Source organism: Sceloporus occidentalis, unplaced genomic scaffold, assembly GCF_023333645.1.
Source record: "Sceloporus occidentalis isolate IW3139 unplaced genomic scaffold, rSceOcc1.0.p SCAF_27, whole genome shotgun sequence".
In the NCBI taxonomy this organism is placed as follows: Eukaryota; Metazoa; Chordata; class Lepidosauria; order Squamata; family Phrynosomatidae; genus Sceloporus; species Sceloporus occidentalis.
Window position 1 is genome coordinate 9,118,104 of NW_028317007.1, and position 16,857 is coordinate 9,134,960.

Sequence of the window (16,857 nt, forward strand, 5' to 3'; positions counted from 1 at the left end):
GAATGCTCGCAACACTATCTGGGGAAGACATTGCTTCGACATTTCCAAAATATACAGTTATAAATGACACCAATATTTGCTGTGTGTAAGTGCACAATGGTAGAGTACCTGAAGTGTAGTTGACTGCTCATCTCAAATAGAATTCTATGATTTTATTTTTTTTTATTATTTTTCTTTTCTTCCACCAACATTGTTAAGTAGCACATCACGATTTAAACTTGCAGAAATTAATTTACAATCTAGAAGTGTTTTGGAGCCTATATTTGAATATTGTTATATTTGGTGTGTACGTGCACTAGTGTTAAACCTGAGTAGAAACTTACCTCCCACACGTGCACATTTGGTTACGGGGACAGCAGGATTAGTTCATCAGTTTTTAATATTTTTACAATTGTGAAATCTTCAACACTAATAGCAATGTTTTTCTTCCAGGATCATCCAAGACCGCTCTGGGTTTCTCAAGTATGGGTGAATCGGAGCATCAGCAGACGGCGGGCTCACGGTTAGGTGCTCCTGAGAGTGGTGGCATTAGCACATTGGAACATGGAATCAAGCCACCTACATCCCCACAGGGAAAGTCTTTTCCTTTTAAGATCCAAATGCTGGATGACACACAGGAGACCATTGAAGTTCCTGTAAGTTTCCTCATACAATTTATTTTACACCGTTTCGACTACAGGCATTTCTGTTTTCATAAAAATACTCATTTTGTAGCTGATGTGTGCTCTTACAGGTCGACAATCAGTTTCTTGATGTAAACGGAAGCATGTATCTTCTGAAATGACTTAAGCAGTGCAAACGACACTATGAACGTTATGTTTTCCTGGTGGGAGGGACTGGGTGCAATAAACAGAACACCGGTTTTTCCACGTGTTTGGCCAATGTGTATGATCTATGCATTTTCATAGCCGCGGGCAAGTACTTATGTTTGCCCCCACGTTATTCAAAAACAAAAGTAATTTATGTAAATTTCTCATTCGAACTGCAATATTAATTCAGCAAAACACTGACAGGCTTCACTGATCCAGCTTTGATTGGGTCTTATAGGAACAGTGATGCTCTCCCCCCCATGATACCAGAGGTCGTTTCATTATACTGTGTATGCTTTCATGCGTTCTCCCCTTGAGGCACACTTTACGATGATAGCCTTTTGGACAGGCTTCTGAACGGTCAGCTGAAAAGAGGCAGAGATCAGTGCGTCCACACAGAGCATAGGGAGGGCTGGGTGACCATATTTAATATAGACTGTAAAAAAGAAAATTTGAAAGGACTGTTTCCTTAAAGGGACAGATGCATATGATAGCTGAGTTTTCTATTTAACATTCCGACATGCAATTGATCCTTTCCCTGCCCCCCCTGCTGTTTGCTGAGTCTATATTTTTCTTCTTTCTTGCTCACGTTCTATCTATGTTTTTCTTTTACTTTTCTCTGCCATGAGTATCTGGTTGCTGTGGTAAAGCGGGGGGGGGGGACACACTATGTATCGGAGGGTACATATCAATAACTGATAGGTGGAATTAGTCAAAAAGCTGAGGTTGGTCTCATTGATGGTAATGGCTGTGACTGATGGGTCCAACAACCTGTGGGGGTTTTTTTCTTACTTTTTTCACTCTGGCCAATCAGGATTTAAAAGGGGAGGGGCAAGCATTAGATATATAAGTGTGCTGACGCCATTTTAACTTGTCAGTAGCAGCAGTTACAGACTGATGGGAGTTGGAGTGTGTGACAGTGACAGTTGGCTTAGCAGAGGCTGAGATGAATGCTCATTGCTCACCTACCGTACTGCTAATGTATTACAGGGGCCGCAGTGGGTATTTTTTTCCCCTGTTCCTGAGTGGAGTTTAGTTGATTAAGACAGTTGCCCATTTATACTACTAGCCACACCTGTAATTTGTGGACAAGTTATTTTTTTATTTTTTTTTCATATTATAGATTTATTCTTCATTGAGAAATAAATTGAAGACAATGTAATGTATAATATATAATATTCGGGACGTTCAGCCCTGCTCCAAGGGGCTGCATGTTCCTATCATCTGCCAGTTTCTGCTTGCTTAGGCTCAGTGCTCTACTACTTTTGCTGCTGCACCTCTTTGACGGTTCTAAATCTGGGGGGCACATTCTATATTGAAAGTTAAATCCAGAAGGTGTCAGGGACCTCCTCGTTTGGGAACACACCTGAATGTTATTCCGAGTGAAAAAAAAAAAAAAAAAGTCCCCAAATTTCATCCTAGCTGAATGGCCAGGAAACAAAATTTGTTGCCCAAAAACTGTCCAAAGTGACTTGCTGTGCACAAGTCTTCTGTAAAGTAGTTGTTCTTCCATGTGTGTTAACCCCAAGTCCAAACTCTACACTCCAAAACAGCCTTCATTCAAAGGGTTCTTCCTAGACACAAACTAACAAAACAGTATAACATGCAATATAAACGATACTACAACAGACAAAGCCTGGAAGTGTTCAATCCTCAACAAGGAAAGTCTAAATCAGGCAAATGAAACATTTATATGGCATAGTTGCCAACACAGCTGAGTAAACACGCACTTTACACCCCGGGAAATAAATAGTAGAAGCGTTTCAGCAATTCCTTAAGTCATAATAATCTGTTTATCTTGTTATAAAAAGGGAAATTATACAAGCTCTTATCTTTCTGAAAAAAATGCCTTTCCATTTCAGATTAATGTGCGCGTGTTCATTTCCCTGTGTGTGACCAGTGAGAAACCACACTTCCCATTCTGTCACCTTGTTCCTTCTTCGTAAGGGTGGCTATACTAGTGGGTTGGAGGGGGCAGTTTAACAGGAACGTTACAGTGATTCCTGCCGCTATGGAACCCTTTAGACATTAAATGCTAATATCGACATACGGCATGGTTGAAATGTACTTCTTAGGTTATTTTCAGAATTGAAATAGTCATGTTTATTATGGGCAAAATGTTTAAAACGGAAATGTGACTGTATGCAGCTTTGGGGTGGTAGCTGCCATCAGATTGAATAATCCCTCATCTCACTATGTTAACATTGTGAGGTAGGAGTTTGGAAAGGAGGCAGAAACACAGTTCCATGGTAACTGCATTATGTACATCTCCAGAAGGATATTGAAGAAGGATGAGAGGGGATATGTGATCGAAACCTTTAACTATTTAAAGCAATTTAACAAAGTACAAGGGGGTTTAGATGTAGTTTTATTTTACTGAGGTGGTGGTAAATAAATAGCACAACGTCCCATCAGACGTGGTAGAGCCTAATAAAGTAAGGGAATGTAAACATGCATAGGATAGGCATGAAGCTATCCTGCATCTAAGGCAAGATCAAGTATTGATTAGGGTCAAAGTCTGTACATCAGGGAAAATGGGCAGACTTTATGTGCCGAATGGTTATCTGCCGTCAAATTCTATGCTTCTATTTGATCTACATTTAGAACTTTGCCCCAGAATTGACCTCCATAGATAACCCATTTATATCTCCCATCAGAAACAGAATCCCACCAACACATTTGAGGTCTCCACATCTCAGATGCTGTCCTTACTTTAACCAATGTCTGTGCCTCTGTCAGGCCTGATCATAGTGCCTCCATCCACTTGAATACCTATTTTTTGTACCAGTATGCCTTGTGTGCAGTCAAGTTATATGAAACATGAAATAATTTATGTACAGCCAACATTTCTCTAGCTTACGACTTTTCATAATACTGCATGGAAGAGAAGACCTCCCTGAGTTTCTTCTTTGCAGCTCTGTGAAAATATAAGCCCATTTTGTAGCGTACGACATGTACTTACAAGCTTGATGTTTATTTACTTGTGTGTTTTCCAGTCTGGAGACCTTGTGTGAATGCTGAGCCTTCTTGTCCTGCGTTTGCAGTTCGTGTTACTTATTTACATTCTGTTTTCCTTATGAATGTTTGAAAAATGACAAGGTGCTGAATTTGATTTTCTCATACCTATTCATCCCTGTGCGATAAGTTTTTAGAAGTCATCTCTGTTATGCAAGCTGCGAGTTTTTAGTATACTGTATGACCAAAAGTATGTGGACACCCCTCCTGATTTTTGGTGTTTCAGCCGTACTCATTGGTAATGTGTGTATAACATGAAGCACATAGGCAGCCACCCCATAGACAAATATTGACAATAGAAGAGCTGAGTGACTTTAAGCATGGAGCTGTCATGATGCCACCATTGTCACAAGTCAGTTTGTGAAAGTTCCATCCTGCTTGCTCTGCCCTCGTCTAATGTAAGTGCTATTATTGTGAAGTGGAAAGAGTGACAGCAAATCCACAAAGCTGTAGACCACACACACACTCACAGAGTGGGGCCGTCTAGTGCTGAAGAGCATAGTGTGTAAAATTGAGTCTCCTCTGTAGCATCACTCAGTACAGATTTTTAAACTGCCTCTGGGATCAACATTGACACAAGCACTGTGACCTTCATGAATTGGCTTTCCGTGGCCAAGCAGCTGCGCGCAAGCAGAAGATCACTACGTTTAGTGCCGAGTATCGGCTGGAGTGGTATAAAGCACATACCACTGGACTCTGGAACAGTGCAAACGTTCTCTGGAACAGTATAAACGTTCTCTGGAGTGATGAATCAGACTTCACTATCTGTATGTCTGATGTACAGATCTGGGATTGGCGGATGCCAGGAGATTACTGCCTATGATAATGCATGGTGTCTACTGTAAAGTTTGGTGGAGAAGGGATATTGGTATGCAGCTGATTTTCAGGGTTTGAGTTGGGCCCTTAGTTACAGTGATTGGTAATGTTGATGCTACAGCATACCAAGACAATTTGGACAATGCTATGCTTTCCACTTGCGGGAACAGTTTGGGGAAGGCACTTTTTTATTCCAGCATGACTGTGGCCCAGTGTACAAAGCAAGGTCCATAAAGACATAGTTGGATGAGTTTGGTGTGGAGGGACAAGAGTGGCCTGTATAAAGCTGACATTCACCCCATTGAACACCTTGGGATGATTTCATCCATGCCTGACCTCACAAAAGCACTTTGTCCCAAAGATACCAAACCTTATTTTCAATATTGGCTTTACTAGGACATGTCATCATAAGGTTGTATGTACGTTTGTGACTATAATTAAATTAACATTTCCATTAAAAACATTTTGCAATAATTAATGTAATTGATTCTGGATGCCTCTGTCTATACCACACAGCAAGTATAAAAGCTGGTATAATGCAGATATAACTTTATACGTTTAATTTTCTAGTACCTGTGTATAATACACACTCTCCAGGCTGATGATCGGTGAGACTGATCAGTGACCTAAAGAGTCATTAATCATTGGTCAGATAATTTTTTATGTTTAGCTGTTTAAAATTAAAAAAAAAATAATAAAAAAATCCTTACCAATTGTAGGTGACTAGGTATGGTCACAGATATTGATAAATCTGATGAATAATTAGTGACATAAAATGTCCATAATCAGTTATGTAATAAAAATAATAAAATGTTTTGGTTTTTTGTTATTAATAATGTGAGAATTTTAACTTCCAGGTCAGTGCTGCTCACCATTCTTTAATTGAATGTTGCTTGGTCCCAACGACGAGCCTGTGGGGACTGAAGATACAAGCGTTTACCCCTTTTATGATTGTGGCATTTAAAGCTGCACAGTCGCTCACATGTTACCTAAAATGATGTGAAAACTAGACTAGGTTGTCTCTAATCATGTTAATAATATCAAATGCTCCTTTTAACAATTGCCAGCAATAATTTTTTCACTTTTATGGAAAATGTGACATCTTCATGGGGCATTCTCCTTCCAGCCTGTCTAAGTAACACTCTGGGAGATGAATGAATACGTTCCTTGCTAATATTTTCCTACAGCAGTTGCTCTCCGTGTAAATCGACGTCTGTAAAGCTGTGGTGGGAATAAATATTGCACACATTCCCCGGCTTGTGTTGGCTTTATGCTTTGCCTCTCTACGCCGTGTTTCTTGTGGAGGAACTAATGACTGATTTAAATCTTAACATGGCTATTTCTAATACTGGTTAAAAAAGTGAAGGTAACTACATAGGGTCAGTATATGTAAGTAGTTTGTGAACACATTAACCCATTGAATGGTGTCAGTAAGTATTTTTTAAATGTTTGTGTGGGTCGGGGTGAATGAGTTAAGCGCGGGGGTACTGAGGAAACACCTCGGGAGTTTTGTCGCTGCATGGCCGTAAAGCAATTTGACATTGAGGCTCACATCGAAAATGTAAGCAAATTGACGCTGAGGCTTAGATGGAAAACCCAGAATCTGATCTGCCAACAGGAGACCAGAAATGTAAACGTCCCTTTCATAGAGGTGAAAATGGAGGGCTTTATGTTCACGAGACTTTTCCGTTTTGTTAATTAAAAAAAAAAAAAAAGTCGACCTTGAAAAAGAAAAAAACCTTTATTTGAATTTGAGGTTCCCTTCCCCCATTCTTCAGGCAGACCGAAGACACAAGTCTCTGTTTATGGAAGCAGTCTGAACCGATTAGATCATTGGCTTGTGTACCTTTTGGGTGGACACCACATAAAGCAGGAATATAATCTGAAGCGTAAAAGAAGAAAATACTTTGGAAGAAATATTTAAGGCTTACTGTCCCTTTTGTTAGGTTTCCCCTTTTTTTTTTTTTTTTTTGCATGCCATCCTTTAGAAAAAGGGGGAAAAAAATGTAGCAGCGTGTAGCATTCATAACGAGCAAACCGCTTTCCCCGCTTGGAACAATGGCAGTGCTTATGACGCAGGCAAATTCATAGCATGCTATATTTCAGCTGCAGCGGTGGGAAAGGCTCTCTGCCCTCGCTGCTTATAACAACCCTCACTGCCGACAAGGCAAACAAGACTAATCTTAATTGAAACGCAAAGCATTTGTACCGTCTGCTTCCTGAAATCCATGCGCCTGGTTATTATTACTTATCAAATACTTCATCGGACAGATTATTACATGGTTATTTGAAGTGGTTATAGGTTTTAGTTTGGTAAATTTGGTAAAACTAGATCGTAAACAGGGGACTCCTTACCCCCTTTTTTTTTTTTTTTTTGATTCTGTGAATACAAATTCTGATGCACTACTTGTTCTGTTTAACCAGATTGTACAGTGCTGCGGAATATGATGGCGCTATAGCAATCAATCAAATTTATAGCTAGATCAAATCAAGTCACCAACCCTTAAAAAGAATACACATACGCACAGATGTTTAAAAGTTTACAGTCACTTTTCATGGAAAACCAGGATATTTTTAAACTTAAACTTGGATTAGCAAACACAGCTTTCCATTGGAACACAGCAGTGATGGTTGCTGATAAAGGGCCTCTGTACACCTATGAAGATATTCCAGTAAAATTGTTTCCAGCTGCCATAGGCATCTACAGTAGTGTATGTACGTGTGTTTGTGTAATATATGTAATATGGATTGTATGTAATACACACACACACACACGCATCCCTTGCACTTGGAGTGATGCGGAGGGGAAGAATGACCCTACTCACTACATTGTACACCATATTTACACTTTGGATTGCTAAGGGTATGATGTACAATATTAGTAGTGTGAAACTGTACACCCTGGCTTTGCTATTTTGGCACTACTTCTAGGCTTTTTCCACTAGTTAATGATTCTCTCAGCGCATGCTTGAATGGTTGCAGTTACATTCATGCGACAGCGCTTATTCTGTAAACACGACCAGAGTCTGAGTAACAAAAAAAAAAAATCAATGTTTTTGTTTTCTTTGAAATATGTTTCCGTCATCTTAAACTTGCCCAAAGGTTTGGTTAATTACGATACATTACCCTTAAGACACATTATCTCACAGCTCCAAGTTGTCTTTCCCCATGACATCCATAGCCAACAAGAGGTTACTGGGTTTATGTAGCAGTATGTACTGGGGCACGCACACATAATGCACATAATGTTTGATAGGTATCACCGAGCGTATGCCTCTGCTAGACTGCGCTCAGAAATAGTAAATCTACCGCTCTTAGTCCTCTTCTGCCACAGCCCACTGTGTTTTTTTAAATTAAAATAAACGTCTTTTGCACATTTTATTTTAAAATGTTATTTTGCTAATCTTTACAGCAAATCTGTGAATTTTACCAATTCTTATCTTACATTCTGAATTTGTTCACTAAATAACCCTATGTAACATGTTTTACTGATTAAAATGAGCAATAATTCCTTACTTTCAAACCTAGTATTTCCAAAAGAATCAACAATGCTTAGATACAAAAGTTACAGACTATAGGAGATTAGAATACATTGTTAAAAACTTCTTAAATCTTCTTGACCGTTTTTTTTTGGATGATAACTTGTGTGCAGCATTGGTCTGTCATTGAGCGAAAAGCTGGAACATTCCTGATTAAGGAGCCTGAGAGATACATAACATGGCAATGTTTTCTCGTAATACTTCACAAAGCCTTGCTTTCATGCCAAGACCGCTTACTGTACACTTTATAGAGAGAGAGTCCTTTAGATAACTTGGGAATTGGGCCCAGTTCACTGACACATTCCATCTTATTACCACTGTCTTTATAGACCGATTACGTGGCAAAAAAAACTTTTACTATTTAACAGAATTCCACCCTGAACTTACTCGGCTCCGTTATGCCTGCCTGCCCACTTTCCTTGCACTGCTTTAAGGACACTAAAATTCACGTCTGGCTAAATACATGGAGATCAGTTCATCCTCCGTGGCCACAGAGGTGACTCGGTGACCTCCGCTTTCCATGAATCCCCATTACTGGCTTGTGCTTTCAATTAAAAGTTAGAAATAAAGACCACGCTCGGGGAATTTGAGTTGTTGTTGTTAGGCAGCAGTTGGATATGTGCAGACTGCAAGTGGCCCTTGGGGTCCTTTCATATGTTTCCATGTCTGCCTTAGAATTCAGTGTGCAATTGTATATATGGTGCAATATATTGTTGCTTCTTTCCTGATTTACTCTGAGTTAAATGAGGCTATTGGAGAACCTATATCGATGGGGCTTCCTTTTCCACTGGCTTTATGTGCGCTGCGTCAACCATTTCATTGAGCAACTTTTCCCACCTTTAAACCCGTGACTTCCAGATGATGGTTCAAAGTGATTGCACACCAGATCAGGAACTCAGAGGGTTAACAGAACCTTCCAGTGTCAATAATTTACAAATCCTGCGTTTAGTTATTGCACGTTGGTGGATAATTTACCTTATTAACTCTTGTCTTTTTTTATTAAAACTAGGTTCTCAGCGCTAAAGTTAAACATAATTCAATAACTTTGAACAACTTTGGGGATCTGAAAACCTTACTGGACAGATAAGCGGGCAGATAAGAGAGTAACACAAATTATATATTGCATTCTGCTCATTCTTCTCATTCTTAAAATGTGTGGATAAATGTGTAAGAGGAAAATATTTAACATTAGTACAGGTATGTGTGTGTATATTATATATATATTCTGTCAAGTTTTTACATATTTGTATTGCTGATGATAAATATTCAGATTATTATGTCATCAATATATAAATTATCTGGTGTAACTGGACAATCGATACAGGTTTAGATTTTAAGAGGACTGGAAGTCTTAGAGAAATATATAAATTATATAATAAATTATATAATACATTTTTAAAAGATGGAAAAACACCAATATTATTAGTTTTTTTGGTTGATTATAATCAGAGTCTAATACTTTCATTAAACTGTATGTAGGATGCTTTTCCTTTACATATATAATCCTTTTTAGACCTAATATGCGCCTATAGGTCCATATATATGTTTCATCGTTAAATACAGAATTTGGTGATGTGACAGATCCTCTTAAGAACTTATTTATTCTATATATCTATATTATTGTTACCCATATTATTGTGAGTGGCATTGTATAAGAGATCAGACTGATGAGAAGCTGACAGCTGTTTCCAGGTTGCCGCAGGAATGCAGTATTAATTTCGAAGCACCCTTACGGTTGTTTTGGAAAAACATAAATCACTAAAGTATGTCATGGATTACTTTTACAGTGCAGGAACTCTGTATCAGACAGAGAATTTAAAGCAACATACCCTAAAAAATAAAGGGGATCTTTTATTTATGTGTTGCAACCATTATATGTGATCCTTACAGTTTATAAGGTATGAGCAAATTAGACTGTTAGACTAAGTTGAACCGGTACATTAGGTAAAGTTCAGTGAAAATGGTGAGCCCATTTATTGTTGTCAGGGCTGTTAAGATGCTACAATCAATGGAAGCGCATCGACTGGAATGCCTATCAATGAGTTGACGCTCCTCAGTCTCAGTGGTTTGCAACCCAATGAAATTGTTCATTCTCTGTTGCCTTATTGTGCGATTTGGCAAAACTCAACCGGGTTTTTTTTGCCTTCCTCTGGATTAACACAGTAGGGGCACAATATGTATATAGGTTGAACTTGATGGACTTTGGTCTTTTTTCAACCTTATGAACTATGTTACTATGTTATTGCCCATCTCTCATACAACATATGTAGCCCATACTAGTACAGAATTTGTTTCTAAACATTAAGCCGGCATGATTCTAGCCTGTCGGATAGATGTTACGCAGGACCAAAGCTGACAGTTTTAGTCTCTGGGGGGGTTTATTTCTCCAGGTACTCGGAGCTCTGCATGTCTGAGCTCAATGGCATCCATTAAGGGATGTAATCACACTGATGTTTTTCATCCAGTTTGGCATCCTTTGCATAGTATGAATACCTGCGTGTTTCTATAGGCTACCTTCACCCCTCTGTAATATAATAGGAAGCCCCCTTTCAAAATGAATTACAAAAGGGAAGGTGAAGAGAACATTCCTTTTATTTATTATCATGGTACTGGCATACTATGAAGAAAGGGCTTTTAGGTGCACGCGGTGGACATGTTTGTACTACATAGCACATTAAAAGCACATCCGAATAGAAACCTAGAACTTTTAATTTAATAACAATTGCAGTGTGAAGCATCAGAAATGTTTGTGTTACAGTGTATTTTCTTTACTTCCTAAATCATTTTATCATATTTGTTTATAAAGACCTACAAAGGGTGTATACGTGTAACAAAATATTCAGTTTCTAGAGAGTCTGAACCAGCCTCTCTGTTCCTATAATGAGCAAATAAAGTATCCATGTACATGTAACGAATGTAATAACGGGTTAATGGTTGTGGCCATGTACCGGAATAGAATTCCTGGTAAGTCAACGAAGACGGGATTTCTGATTAAGCGCTGGTATTCTGGTGATTCCCAGCATTTGAAGCAGAACATCTGCCGCTATCTCGGGCCCTCGCCGTTCCCCGGCTAAATGTCTGTTCAGTGCTCTCAGGTACCATCTCAGCAAGTCTGGGCTGCCAGCTAAGTTATCACACTTCAGTTGCGTCTGTGAATACACATCCGAGGTTTAACCATTAGCAGTGTGCAGACCAGGTCATCAGTGCTTACAATCTCAAAGTAGTAGAAGTATTATTAAACACTCATCTACAGACACCAGACAAGCCAGAAGGCCTGTTTTTTCCCTCGGAAATCTCATGGTGCTGCCACAACCACAAGGGATTCTGGGTAAGCACATGCAAATAAGGTCAACAATTATAACCTTTTATAACTCATGTAATGGAATCTCAAAGTAGTAATATATGTTTGTGTGAAGGTCAGCATTCGGTGCGTAAAGAGAATTCCTAAAGGGACAGTCAAATGCAGACTACAATATTTTATGGAGCGTTATTTTCCTTAATCTTCCTGGGATGTGAAGCGTTCGTGGAACCACTCTGCAGAACTCTAGACCCTGACTATTATGTTCAGCTCTGACTCTTATAAACAAAGCTTGCTTTAGTGATCCAAGAAAGAGGCTTTACTGACCCATTAAAGGCATTTTATTGCAAGAATGCTTTATGTAATTAGCACCATATGGATAATAATTGCACACTCCTTTAGTTACTATTGTACTTTATTTTTTTTAGTTCACTATATTCGTGAAAAAATGATTAAATAATTAAAGCCCTGTTATATACTGTATGTGTATGTGTGTGTGTGTGTATATATATATATATATATATATATATATATATATATGTATATATATATATATATATATATATATATATATATGTATATATATATGTATATATATATGTGTGTGTGTGTATATATACATGTGTGTGTGTGTATATATATATATATAAAATGCCTTTAATGCGTATATATATATATATATATATACGTGTCAACATTCTGAAGATAAATCTTTGGAACATTTTATGTTAAGAGATGATGAGATTAATTTAGGTAATTGGTTCTGATTTGCCAGCCTTGACTTTCAAGGTTTGATTGCAGCGGTTTGGTTTTTCATCATGTTACATTTTCTGCTGAGGGTAATCATTCCTTCACAGCATTGTCATAGAGCTATGATTTGTTTCAGAAGACGAATCCCGCAGCACTGAATCCTGTTTCCGCCGCTCAGAAGTACATAAAGTCAATCCGTATTACAACATAGGATTGTTGGCCTTGATTCATTTGTTAGAGGTTTGTTGGAAATCAGAGTGGGACGGGTGATGTCTATTCACTGGTTTCAGCGGAAGCCAAAATTCTGGTTTTCCCCTAGAAAAAAAAATCAGTTCACTGAAAGAATCTCTGTTTAAATGATACCAAACATAATGTATTTTTTTCTCTTCTTTTTAAGGTAAATGTAATGCGTTTGAATATACAAGTAGCACAAGAATGGGTGGAATGTTAGCTTCTTTTGTAATGAATTGATTTATAGATCATTTACGTTGTAGCTTTCCCCCAAAATAAAAAAAGTCTTATTACCTGACTGCTAAGAACTATTTAAAATACATTGTTTATCTTTATTTCATTCTTGTGAATTGTTGAAGAAAACCTCATTGAAGTTGTCTTTATCTAATTTGTTCTTTTAATTTCAACCGCTACCATGGTGCAATTCTACTGTGTCTAGACAATACAAAATATTGCTGCTTATCATTTATATAAGGGACATAATATCTTATAATATCTTTAGTAAAAGCATATTTTCTCCTGTTCCAAGTGTTGGAGGTCAGTAATGTTTTAGGCATTAGCAATTCCCTGTTTGTCTTATCGAATGAACAAGATGTTCTCTCCAGCTTCATGGCGATTCTGATCGGAGTGTAGCCACCCTAAGTGTGGTCGCCTTATGGCAGCCTTTTCTAACACTTCTGGAGCAGTTATTACAGAAGCTATTGGTGGCTTATTCACGATTTGTTATATGCAGGCACTGATCATTCATGTTTATCACTACAATGTGTGTATGTTGCCCCTTTCTGCCCATGGGCATCCTCTTTCAGAGTCCTGTGGTCTTTTCTCCGCTCCATGTTTTTTGTTCCTGTTTACGCAACAACTATTTGTTTTTTTTTCTCTTCCTGTTTTTGCATCCTGCAAGTCGTCTCAGTAGTTCTCAGTCCCTTCTGGAATTTCACATCGCAGGTGTCAAAATGTTACCACAAAGATATTGGTTAACATGATTCTGATGGTATAAGGCCAAGGAGAACTGTGGCTATATGTGTAAAACCAAGGTGTGTGATATAATTACAATCCATTGTAAGGGGCAATCTATACATTTGATAAAACAATATATAAATAGACTTTCCTTTTTAAAATGTATCGCTGCTGTTTTTTTCAGCAACGTTGACATTGCAACTGGTTCCCCTTTGTGATGTCTGGAGTTGTCCAAGTTTCTCTAACGTGTTGATCTGACAACAGGGATCTTGACATTAGGTACATTAGCAGAAAATAAGTAAATTGGTTACAAAGTGATGCAAAAAACAAATCGGTATATTTGTGTTGTCTTCAATACCAAAAATAATCACTTTTTTTGCCCCTGCCTGGTGCCTTTTAATGTGTTTGATGTGATGACCTGTGTGGCCTTGCTTCCCTCTTTGATGTTCTGTGAGCGGACTAGTGTGGGAATTGTGGATGGTGACTGTGTCCGGAATGAATTCTTAATTCCCCTTCTTACATATCTGTTCAACTCCCCAATTCTAGTGCCAAAAGCTTCTTGGCACTAGTGTTCTCTGTGTTTTGGTTTTATTGCTGGTTAACAATTTGTGCACCAGAGAGTGTTTTAAAGGAAAGCTTTGATGTAAACCACACTCTGTGTGTCTGCTTCTAGCTAAACAAATGAGAAGCAAACATGCATCGATCATAAGCTGGTACACTAGAGAAATTCGCGCACATGCACACCCTCACACCCACTAAAGCACAGCTGGGAACCCTTATAGCAGTTCACTGATATAGAAAATTTCATTAATTTTGCTAATTTACATGCACTAACATTATTAAAAATGAACTTTTGTGTAAATTCTATAAATTATACTATAGGCTTTTTCTTCGGAACATTCGATGAAGGGGCGCTAGAGCTTTCCAATACTAGTACGTTTTGAGCTTGTTAGGAAATACTGCTTTCTTATGGTGGGCCGTGTGTGCCTTTTATCCTATTAGTCGTTGTTATATCAAAGTTGTATATTGCACTGCTCTGGGTCACGCTCGATATAGTTCCACCGCACTTTAATGTCTCGTTTGACAGGGGCCTGCATCTCATACCATACTAATGAGGATAATGCACATTTCAAAGGGGGCTTTCAGAAAAAGCGGAGGAAATGATCTTCCGGTTCTTTTGATAACTTGTAAATCAAATCAGCCACTCGTGATTTAACTAAAGCTGTTTTAAGTTTTTGTTTTTTGCCCTGACAGATGTGCAAACTCTGGAGAACTCGTAGGGTATGCAAGGACAGGAGGCAACACTGGGATAGGAAGACGCTAGACACAAAGCAGAATTTGCTCTGTTACTGTTTATCTTGTGCTTTCCAAGTCATTCTTCTTTGTGTGATTTATTCTTTTATTTGCTTGTTAACCAGCTACATAAAATTCTCTTCAAACTGATTCCGTCATTTTTTACACTTCAGTGTTTTTAGTGTTTCTTTTGATGGTAAGGGAAGTTGTGCAGTGATTTGCTTCGTGTTCGGTAGGAATGATTTCCAGAGGGACCTAGAAATAGTTTTTAAAGTTTTATTTTAAAGTTGTTCTGCTTTTGTTGTACTTTGTGTGCGTTTTATATTGTCTCTTTCAAAGCGGCGCACATACCAAAATAGTAATTTGTAGGTTTTTGCCTGATCAAACACCTTGTGTTCTCACATCTGGGAGCTGTGAAGGCCCATTTTCATGAGCACAGGTGAAAACAAGTTGCCGACCGAGCCTCCTGTGGATCTGCCCGCTTGTGGGTGCGAGACCTGCACTGGACAAGAACTGAGAGAGGTTAAGCTTCATCACTTTAGTCTGTATTGTTTATAACTCCCACAGCACAGATACATCGTGAGAAAATATAATTCTGCTGTGGAATATGACGATGCTATATAAAACAATAAGTAGTAATTATAATAATTCCATATAGTGTGTATTATGTGAGGTGGATTTGTCAGGGAGTCGGGTAATTTGGACTTTGTGAATCTGTTATGTGTACTTGGTTACAGTATGGGTCCTGTGATCACACAGATTCTTATATAGATGGGCTCCTTAAAATTCTCCTCTTTCCAAAGGTCATTGGAGCTGCCATATTATTGAGTGGTTTGGCTGTAGTTTTTTTGTATTCTACCGTTTCTAGATTTCTAGCCCCTTTACCCATTGGTGTTGCTGGAATTTTTCTACGCTTTTGACTTTAAGATGTGAACTCCTCTTTAACCAACAATTGACATGGTTGGAAATCGGGACATTTTGCTCTGAAAGCAAGTATTCTGGAGGTTGGCTCCACAGAGAAAAGCAGTTTGTTTGCAGATATTTCATTATTCTCTGCTGCCCTGTGGAATTGCCTGGCTCTTTTTTTCATCAACCATTTAATCTTTAGTGATTTTATCGGATAGCAAATAAGATTTTCCCCTCTCTCTGTGTGCTTGGTGTTTATTGCAGTTAGTACACCGTAATTCAGTTCATTAGTAGAACTGATAACAGATTCCCAGAGGACCACTCAATTAAAGAATTCTTTAAGAAAACTTTGCCTTTTGCTTTTTTTTTTTCATTGCAAGTGAGCGGCATAATGTGTTTCCTTTGGTGTCTGATTTTCTGCAAGTTTATGGAGTAAAGATACTCCCTTTAATCAATGTGCTGGTGTCAAACATCGATTACGTCAGACTTGAAATGTTTGGGCTTAGGCCAATCCGTGAACCTCTTAATCAGACCGCTAGGAGACTTTAGCGTCTCTTTCATTGGACAAACAAGGCAGGTGAACAATTACCTTATTGTAGAGTGCTTCTTTAGAGGAACAGAACCTGCAAAGGGAGGCCAATGTTTTGTACTTTCAAATGTTTTGTTTAAATAATGTCTGTTCCTGGAAAGTACTTTGATTTTGTTACCTTTTGCTAGGTAAATGCACTGAAAAGTATCATCTTGGAGTTTTCTATATTTTGTATAAATGTCACACTATAAGGGTAAGAGGTCCTGATTGTCTGCTGTTTTTTGTTCTTCTGTATGAAATCCACCAGCTGTGTACGTAGATGAGGCCGACATTTTGTCTACAGTAGTTACATTTCAATGTGAAACATTTTGATCACTTTTACATCTCAAAAGTTCTAAATGTAAAGTGACTGCCCCTTTATCATTCAAGGTGATCTCTGCGTACTCTTTAGTAGGTGAGCATGGACTGTTTGAACTCTTGTGTTTTCACTAAATAGGGGTTAAGATACGATTGTCATCTACATGTTTGTACCGAAATAATTACTTGAGTGCTGAACTCCTCAAATACAGAGCCAGTCGCACCAGGTTGGAACACTTTGTAGTTGTTTGTGAGGTGTGTTGACTTGCCCGGATAAAATGTCCCACTGTGTTTACATGTTTGAAGAATAAATGACCTTTAGTGCCCTTACTTTCTACACTTTAATGGACAATTCCC

The 16,857-nt window shown here is 38.3% G+C and overlaps 1 protein-coding gene across 1 annotated transcript in view; it reads left to right on the top strand.

The window, feature by feature from the left end:
• Positions 1 to 464: 464 nt before the first annotated feature.
• The window catches only part of LOC149299908 (FERM, ARHGEF and pleckstrin domain-containing protein 1-like), a 67,429-nt gene continuing 51,036 nt past the window's right edge, over positions 465 to 16,857 (top strand). The window contains exon 1 of the mRNA XM_089485860.1: positions 465 to 635. Within this exon, the coding sequence (XP_089341986.1) occupies positions 465 to 635 (171 nt within the window). The remainder of the gene's footprint in view (positions 636 to 16,857) is intronic.